The sequence below is a fragment of the Salarias fasciatus genome, chromosome 8 (genome assembly GCF_902148845.1).
Source record: "Salarias fasciatus chromosome 8, fSalaFa1.1, whole genome shotgun sequence".
Lineage (NCBI taxonomy): Eukaryota > Metazoa > Chordata > Actinopteri > Blenniiformes > Blenniidae > Salarias > Salarias fasciatus.
Genome location: NC_043752.1, coordinates 20,260,411 through 20,269,241, shown reverse-complemented (window position 1 = coordinate 20,269,241; position 8,831 = coordinate 20,260,411). Strand labels below are relative to the sequence as shown.

Here is an 8,831-nt window from a genome sequence, read left to right as displayed (position 1 = left end):
AGTTATAAGAATGTTAGCTCCTGGCTACATGGCTAGAGTATTCTGGAGGCTACATATGTAGAGCTAGCTGTTAGCTACATGTTTAGCGTTAGCTGGTGGCTACTCGTTTAGCTGGTGGCTAAATGTTTGATGTTTAGCATTAGCTTTCCTTGAAGGCCGTATGTTCCCTCCATGCACTCAGATGGGATGACGCGTCCCTTCTATCCGAACGAGTACGTGATGGACGTCCTGCTGGACGATGGCTCCGTGCAGCTGGCTCTGAGGAGAGTCTTCTGGGCGGAGCCGCTGAACTTCAGCAACGACCTCGCCTTGGATTTCCACTTCCAGCAGGTGAGCCGCTCAGACCCGTCGAAGAGGCCTTCTGGCCCGCGGTGGTATTAACGTGTGCGTCTCTCTGCAGCTCCTGGCCGACTTCCTGGGTGGAAACCTGATGTTTCCTGCTTCAGCTCAGCAGCTCGCTCAGCTCGCCGCTCTGCAGCACGTAGCTCTGGGCCAAAACCACCAGCCGTCCCTGTGGGTGTCACTCATTAACCTGCAGTCAGCTGTGGAGCCAGGCCTTGTACCCATCCACCCCTTCTCCTCACTTGACTTTTCTAATCTCACCTCGTTTCATCTCATTTTCTGGTCTTACTCTGTTTTGTCTCGTCTTACCTTGTGTTGTGTCTTCTTACTCCTCCTTATCGTGTCTTCTCTGAAGTTCATTTGTCTTTATTGTTTTTTTTTCTCATGTTTCTTTGTTTGGATCATTTTATTTTGTCTTGCCTTTTGTTTTCTTTGCTCATTTATCTTGTGTCATCTCATCTCGTCTTGACTCATCATGTATCGTCAGAGTCTTCGGTGTTTCCCACGACAGAGAACTCTTACTGTATCGATACATTCTGTATTTGAGAACACTCACAGTTTGAATTGTACTCTTTGTCTTCAGATCGGAGCTTAAATTCTACCTGCCCAAGCAGAACGACCTCAGCCCTCCAGTTGACGACGTTTTCGCCTTCTGTCAGAGTCAGGTCGCTGCCATGCAGAACCTCCAACCGACGGACGCCAAGACCCAGTTCATCGGTGAGGAGCGCCTTCTCTTCTATTCTCTCTTTGTATTTTCTTATAATCTTGTTTAGTGCTTTGTGTTTCCTTGTCTCATCTTTTTAGTCTTATTTCTTGTCCTCCAATCTAGTTGTTTTCTCTTGTCTAAGTCTTAGAATCTCTTGTCTCGTCTTGTCTAGTCTCAGACTCCCTTGTTTTCTAATGGCATTTCTTCGACTGGTCTCTTTCAGAGGTCTTGTCCTCCGTCCCTCTGTTCGGCGCCAACACCTTCTTGGTGCAGAAAGTGACGAAGGGTAAAATCCCATCGCCCTGCTTCGTCAGCGTCAGCGACAAGGGGGTGCTGTTCCTGAACCAAACTACACAGGTACTTCAGTCACCAGTCTCCACACTACCTCACCATCCTCACTTCAGCGGATCTGTCCTGATTAAAGCCTTCCATGTGCAGAATGACTTTGTTGTTTATAACATGATCATTGTCGGTGTAGGTGAGACAATCAGCATCAGCATTTTACTCATTAATGGTTCTTGTGGTTCCCCAAACACTGGTTGGAAAGGAACCATCATCGTCTTCTTAGCATGAGAATTACAGCATGAACCCACCTGTCATTAGCTGGGAATGGACTTTGCAGGGTCATGTGATCTGACGGTCCGTTTGTCCGCTGCAGGCGCACATCCTCTTCATTCACCTGGAGGACATCATGTCCCTGCGCACCGTCCGCCCCAAAAAACAAGCCAAGCTGCCCACACTGGAGCTGGCGTACGGCAGTCCATCAAATATCAAGAAGATCAGCATGCAGCTGAAGCAGGTGAGCCTCCCAGCCGTCTGCAGCCTCGAGAAGGGATCACCAGGGTCAGGTTTCTGCATGCGTTCTCTGTGACGTGTATTTGTGAAGACGGTGACTCTGTTGATCAGTTCTGAACGCCGGATGGCGGCTCGCTGCCTTCCTCTGTGTGTTTCCTGTTCCAGGCTAAAGAGTTGTGCCACATCCTCGCCATGACCATCGACGCGTCGATGAGTCCGTCGCTCTCCAGCTCCCCCACCGGCTTCTAGGAGCCTGAAAACAGACTCTCTGCTCCGATCTGGACCGAATGAGGATCAACAAGCAGCACGCATCAATCACAACTTGACAGTCAAATCATTCAAGATTAACTTTATTTATTTGTAAGACGAATCAACAACACGGAGGGGATAAAGGCCAAAGATGTTTGTGTCATTCTGAAGGTTTTAGTGATTGAAGCTGGTTTGATATTACTGCTGGTGTGAAGGAGCAGCACCGAGCACAGGCTGGAGTGTAACGATGCACAAAAGCCACGGTTCGATACCTCGTTCATTTTCAGTACAGCATGAGAACAAAATGCAAAGCATACAATTGGTTGTATATTAAGATGTTTTTGTAATATTATAGAAATTTTAAAAATAAATTATTATCAGAGAATTATTCAGAATTATTAGAGAGAGCTTGCTTGAATGCCAAAGTCAGCTGTTTGCACTCCGATGTGTCTTTGAAGTGAGTTAACATGTTTGAGGTGTTGATCTCAGCAGAACTATGACCCCACCGCCCTCCGATTACCCACCTGCTTTTCTGTGCTCTAATATTTAACCAGGAGGGCGAAGCGTTCCCAAGCAGGAGACCTTAACGGCAATATTTCTCACATATTATTCATTTGAATGTGATCATTTTGTGCATGACAGCTCATGAACCACTGCTGGAATTTGAAGTTGATTCATGTTTTGCTGAAGTTGTTGTGTACTGATGTCATGTAAGACCAACAAATCATTTATAAGCAATAAATAAAAGTTATGATTTATTTCCTCTCATCTGATTATTTGGATTTATTTTAAATCAGATCTTAGGGTTAGATTCAGAGGAAGACTCTGGAGTCAAATGCAGGTTCCTCTGTGCTTCTGAGAAGACAGGACAGATGAGGACGTGGACATCTGGAAAGGACAGGAGAGGACAGGTTCTCTCTCTGCATGTTAGAGCATGAGCAGGTGGTGTTTGTCACCTTTCTCTTGTTTTTTCCCCGTTTTTCTTTTTAATTTTCCCCGTTTTTCTTTTTAATATGTAAATATTCACAGTTTATTAATCACAGAGCACAATCACTCGTTCTCTCTGTCCTGGATTTCGGTGGGGCTGGTCCCTGTTTGTCGGAGCCTGGCTGCAGTCATGGCAGAGCTGAGGCGCCTCAGGATCCACATGGCTGCACCTTCCCTTGCAGGGTGGAGCAGAAGGCCGGGTGAACAGCACCCTGGCGGTCCTCCTGTGGGGTTGTGGGGGTCCCACGGGGACTGTGGGTGACTGTGCCTGTATTGGTCGTGTCACTGTGCTGTTTGTTGGTTGGGAATGTATGAGGTCACCGCTATTCACAATTACAGCCAAAGATCCCTGAGCTGTCAAGATGTTTCCCCTTCAGTTAAGGCTCTGAAACCACCAGTCCCTGAGGCTGAGAGCAGAGCGCGTTAAAAAGAAGTGAGAGACGATTCCTCGTCCGAGATGTGCCAACAGGCAGTGAAGGAGTCTGACTGTCCAGTTTTAGATATAAGATGAGTTTTATTTCCTTCCTCAAGGGAAAATTCAATCATCCCAGCAGTTACATTTTGCACAACCAATAATAGAAATAGGAATATTGAAGACTATTCAATGCAAAAAAATTGATATTCAAATAAAAAAATGATCATTAAAAATTACGATTTAATACTTGTCATTAAACAAATCGTCCAGCTTCATTGACGAATGACCCGTTGCAGAGTGTGTGTGTGTGTGTGTGTGTGTGTGTGTGTGTGTGTGTGTGTGTGTGTGTGTGTGTGTGTGTGTGTGTGTCATTGATGGTATATGTATGTATGTATGTATGTGTATGTACAGGACGAACCCGGAAGTGTGGGACCTGAACCCTCTTGTCCGCACAGCCTTCGCCCTGTTCCGGCTGCTGTCCCTTTAAAGGCACTCGGCTCTTTCCGGAGCGCCTCGGCCCTTTCCGTCATCAGCGCCTTTCACTGCGGCTCCATCGAGCGGACTGGCCCGCTGCTCTCATCCGAGACCTCCGTGCACCCTGTCGGATCCCTTCCATCCCGCCCGCCGGCTCCCCGGAAGCCTCCAGCGTCCGTACAAATGCAAGCTATAAAATGTGTGGTGGTCGGCGACGGGTAAGAGCGCGTCCCCCTCCCGGCGGTCCGGTTCGCACCGAGCGGTTCAGTGATGCGTCCGCGGATGGACGGAGGATGGGAGGATGAGGGAGCGGCGGCCGCGGCGCAGTCCGGGGTCTCCGCCGCCGCTCGGTGCTTCTCTCCCCGCCTCCGTGCTCCGCGCAGGGAGCGGGGGTCCCGGGGAGGCTTTGCGGGGGACGGTGCACGCTCCGCGGGCCCGTGTGGAGGGCTGATGCGGGCTGGGAGAGTGTGGCCCAGGCAGGGGCGAGCAGGCCCCGCTGGCCTCGATCCGCACACAGTGTGCCTTTATACTGACATCCACCCAGCCTCCACCCACAGTCTGATCCACCCAGCCTCCACCCACAGTCTGATCCACCCAGCCTCCACCCACAGTCTGATCCACCCAGCCTCCACCCTCTGCATCCACCCACTGACCCCAATCTGCATCCACCCTCCATCCACCCATCAGCTGCGGTCTGCTTCCAACTACCATCCACCCTCCTCTCCATCAGTCTCCATCCACCTGCCTCCCACAGTCCTCATTCTCCAGTCTGCACCCACCCTCCCACCCCTCTCTCCTCACCCAGGCTCCACCCTCCTGCTCCACACTAATAAACAGGTCCGGTCCTGATGACCTCTGACCCTTCAGTCAGCTTCAGAGCTCCACCACATCCACAAAAACAGCAGTTTACAAATTTAACCAGTGATTTTCTCTGAGACCCGTTTGTTATTTCAGCTGTTGGATTGTTTCACTTTTTTTTTAATTTAGTAATTTCATCTCTGGAGCCATCTTGATGGTGAAAACATCATTTATGCATTTTGTTTCAGAAAATCTACATGTTTACATGGCAACAGCTGAAAACGATGCCTGTTCTACTGATGGTCCACTGATTCTGTTTGTTTTAGTAATGAAACCACACACACACACACACACACACACACACACACACACACACACACACACACACACACACACACACACACACACACCAAAAAATGCTGCAGAGAACAATGCAGTCTAAACGTTATCAGTGGAGAACACGGAGAACCGCTCTGTAATCACTGACGGACCGTAGTGATCCTGTCCAGCTGAAGCAGGTCTCGGTGTTCTCTGGAGCGGAGTGTTGGAGATCTGCACCCTCTGTCTGAATTTCAGTTTGAAACTCTTACATTTGCAGTGTGTGATTGCCCCTATTAACAGGATTTCCTGTTTTTCTTTCTTTTCTGACCTCAAGTTGCCTTTTCAGACGAACCTTCATACGTTTCACAGTATCACTGTTACCACAGATCCAAATTCAGGGATCGGGATCCCATCAGAGGTGAAATAATGTGGATCGGTGCATCTGTAGCACTGGATCGTCTAGTTCCTCTGGTTCTCACTTTCTGACGGACCTTTTTGAGGGTTAAGACTTGATCTTTGGGTTTGGGAGAGACTTAGGCTTCGGTTAGATTCAGGGTTAGGGTAAGGGTTAGAGCATCAGTGTTTTAGCCACCTGTGCACCTGCGATTTGCATGCGAAGTTTGGGAAAATAAACCAGCTGAGCACGTCTCCAGCTGTGTCCTTCCTCGCCATGGTCTGGTTGCTCTCCATGCTCGGGCCAGCCGGGCCACGGCGGCGCCTCGGCCATCCAGGCAGGCGCTCATCAGTTGTATTTACAGTAAATAAGCTCATATGGTCCAGAAATGTCCCCTCGGCTGCCATCGTGCACAGTGTGCACGGTCCCGGCAGTGCACGAGACACAGGTGGTGCTCCGTGCTCTGCAGGTTTGAAGCCCCAAACTGCCCAAAATCAAGTAAGCTCTCCCAAACTGGCAACCTGAACGGTGCTCTCTGGGGGACGTTATGAGGAATGTTACCTGTTCAATCCTGAGTAATCGCTCTGAAACGGCTGTCGGCTCGTTCACCAGATTCTGCTGCTGCTCAGGGATCAGAGAGTGCTGACTGACCAGGTTTTATGGGGGGCTTCGCTCCTGAGGAGACACCCGGGATGTGAGAGAACGCCGTGCATGAGCACTAAAGTCCACAAACGGCCAACACAGACTGAGAATAGTCAATATTACTTCAGTTTGCTTCATTTTTTTTTTTTTACTTCAGTACAGTGAGAATGAGAGGTTTTCAGTAACAGGATGCAAACAGCAGCAGTCCCCAGACCCCCATGGCGTTCAGGTATCTCAGCGACTTCTTCCACTTCGCCTGACGGCTGGGTGGTTTAGGTAGGGTTAGGGTTAGCTAGGGTTAGGCTAAACCTACACCCTAAACCCTAAACCTACATCCTAAACCCTAAACCCTAACCCCTAACCCCATAACCCTGACCTGCTCAAACTCACCATCAAAAATCAGAGGCGAGGAAATGCATTATGTCAATGAATGTTGTCACTACTAGAGGAGTACAGATGTGTGTGTGTGTGTGTGTGTGTGTGTGTGTGTGTGTGTGTGTGTGTGTGTGTGTGTGTGTGTGTGTGTGTGTGTGTGTGAGTGTGTGAGCATCATAAGAGGTCACTGTGTCCTGAGGCGATGTGAATGTAGGCTAGTGTCTGTGTACCAGCAGCCTGCTGCCTCCGTTACTGTGTGTGTGTGTGTGTGTGTGTGTGTGTGTGTGTGTGTGTGTGCACTCACATGCTGTCTCCTCCTCCTCAGGGCTGTGGGTAAGACCTGTCTACTGATCAGCTACACCACCAATGCCTTCCCGGGTGAATACATCCCCACTGTGTGAGTATACACACACACACACACACACACACACACACACACACACTCCGTGCAGTGTTAAAGTTGTGGTTCTGAACGCCGTGGCGTGGCTCGGCGCCGGATGTGCCACGCCTCCACAGCTTCGACAACTACTCTGCCAATGTGATGGTGGACGGGAAACCGGTCAACCTGGGACTGTGGGACACCGCAGGACAGGAGGACTACGACCGGCTGAGACCACTGTCCTACCCACAGACGGTACCGCACACTGACACACACACACACACACACACTGGCAGCTGGTGCGCTCACCCTGTGTCTGGTTCTCTCCAGGATGTGTTCTTGATATGCTTCTCCCTGGTCAGTCCCGCCTCCTTTGAGAACGTCCGAGCCAAGGTCAGTACGTGGACTGACCCCCCTCCCCCCCCCCCGCCCCGCCGAGTCTGACCACACAGAGGCACATCTCGGGCTCCTGGCTCGCCTTTGCCCCCTGAACGTTCAGCCCTCCACTCAGAAGCGCCCGCTTGGCTCTGACAGAGGTGCATTGTGGGAGGAGGCCTGAACGCGCTGTGGGGAGGGAGAGCGGCGGCCGGCCGCGGTTTGGCCCGCGGAGCGCCGTCAGACGCTCTCGGACAAAACCGCACCGGGGACGGCCCCGCCTCCCCCCGCACAGTCTGACGGGGGCTCGAACCGTGTGACGTCTTTAGAGGTCTGTTAGGTGAACCGGCGGCTCCACACGGCGCCACCGCTCCCCCCCACTGACTGTCTCTTCTCTATCCATATGGACACCTGTGTGTGTGTGTGTGTGTGTGTGTGTGTGTGTGTGTGTGTGTGTGTGTGTGTGTGTGTGTGTGCGCGGTGGATCAGTGGTACCCTGAGGTGCGACACCACTGCCCCAACACGCCCATCATCCTGGTGGGAACCAAGCTGGACCTGCGAGACGACAAGGACACCATCGAGAGGCTGCGGGACAAGAAGCTGTCCCCCATCACCTACCCCCAGGGCCTGGCCATGGCCAGGGAGATAGGTGAGCACCGCCAGGACACCCAGGGTCCGGTTCAGCGGGACGGGTCCTCACAGGGTCCGGTTCAGCGGGACGGGTCCTCACAGGGTCCGGTTCAGCGGGACGGGTCCTCACAGGGTCCGGTTCAGCGGGACGGGTCCTCAGACATACTCTCTAAACATTAACAATAGGAGAACACAGAGATCTAAACAGTCTGAGAACCTGAAGGGTGACTGTTGTGGTTCTGCCAGAGGATCTGGTCCAGGCCTGAATCCTCCCTGTAGTCCCTGTATTTCCCATCATGCACTCTGGTCCTCAGGTGCGGTGAAGTACCTGGAGTGCTCGGCGCTGACCCAGCGGGGCCTGAAGACGGTATTCGACGAGGCCATCCGGGCCGTGCTGTGCCCCCCGCCCGTGAAGAAGAGGGGCAAGAGGTGCACCATGTTCTGAGGGGAGGGGGGGCGCACGGCTTTCCACTGCACCACATCACCATGAACAACTACCACTACTTCTCTGAGAGAGGAAGCACTGCTGAGACCGCTTTCTTTATATCGATGTTTTTTCAATACCATGTTGGTGACCAGAGCAGTTTTTTACCATTACTGAATATTACTGAGTAGGCTCGTGTAGGTTGTGTAGGAGACACTGACTGTCCAGCTACTTTGTACTCGCGTCATGTTGCCACGAGGGCTGACGGAGGCGGGCGGAGCTCGTCTCCGCCCTCCGCCTCCTCCCGGCCGCGCTTGCTTGAATAATGCAGTGTTGAATAGAAAAAAAACGTGAACTGTGAAAACGCCTTCAGGTCTGAAGTCACCCTCAGCCGCTCGCCTGGGACCGGCAGGCTCAGACCGGTTCAGACCCGTTTGGGCCGGTTCAGACCGGTTCAGCCTGGATTAGACTGGTTCAGACCAGTTCAGACTGGTTTAGACCAGTTAAGGCCGGTTCAGACCAGTT

At 51.6% G+C, this 8,831-nt stretch overlaps 1 protein-coding gene across 2 annotated transcripts; it reads left to right on the top strand.

Annotated features, from left to right (window-relative positions):
* The first annotated feature begins 3,988 nt into the window (after positions 1 to 3,988).
* Positions 3,989 to 8,392, top strand: LOC115393644 (ras-related C3 botulinum toxin substrate 3). Of its 2 annotated transcripts, XM_030098743.1 has the most exons (6): positions 3,992 to 4,186; positions 6,824 to 6,895; positions 7,015 to 7,132; positions 7,208 to 7,270; positions 7,742 to 7,901; positions 8,197 to 8,390. In XM_030098743.1, the coding sequence occupies exons 1-6, from the start codon at positions 4,152 to 4,154 to the stop codon at positions 8,325 to 8,327; spliced, it is 579 nt and encodes a 192-aa protein (XP_029954603.1). In that variant the 5' UTR covers positions 3,992 to 4,151; the 3' UTR covers positions 8,328 to 8,390. The 2 variants fall into 2 exon arrangements, with proteins under 2 accessions (XP_029954602.1, XP_029954603.1); XM_030098742.1 differs by having other exon boundaries at positions 3,989 to 4,186; positions 7,015 to 7,270; positions 8,197 to 8,392.
* Positions 8,393 to 8,831: the final 439 nt, after the last annotated feature.

Bases quoted from the DNA above. Each gene is read 5' to 3' on its own strand.
- LOC115393644 (XM_030098742.1), top strand. From the start codon at position 4,152: ATGCAAGCTATAAAATGTGTGGTGGTCGGCGACGG. The intron at 6,896-7,014 runs GTGAGTATACAC...ACGCCTCCACAG, and splicing joins GGTGAATACATCCCCACTGT to CTTCGACAACTACTCTGCCA. The intron at 7,271-7,741 runs GTCAGTACGTGG...GCGGTGGATCAG, and splicing joins TTGAGAACGTCCGAGCCAAG to TGGTACCCTGAGGTGCGACA.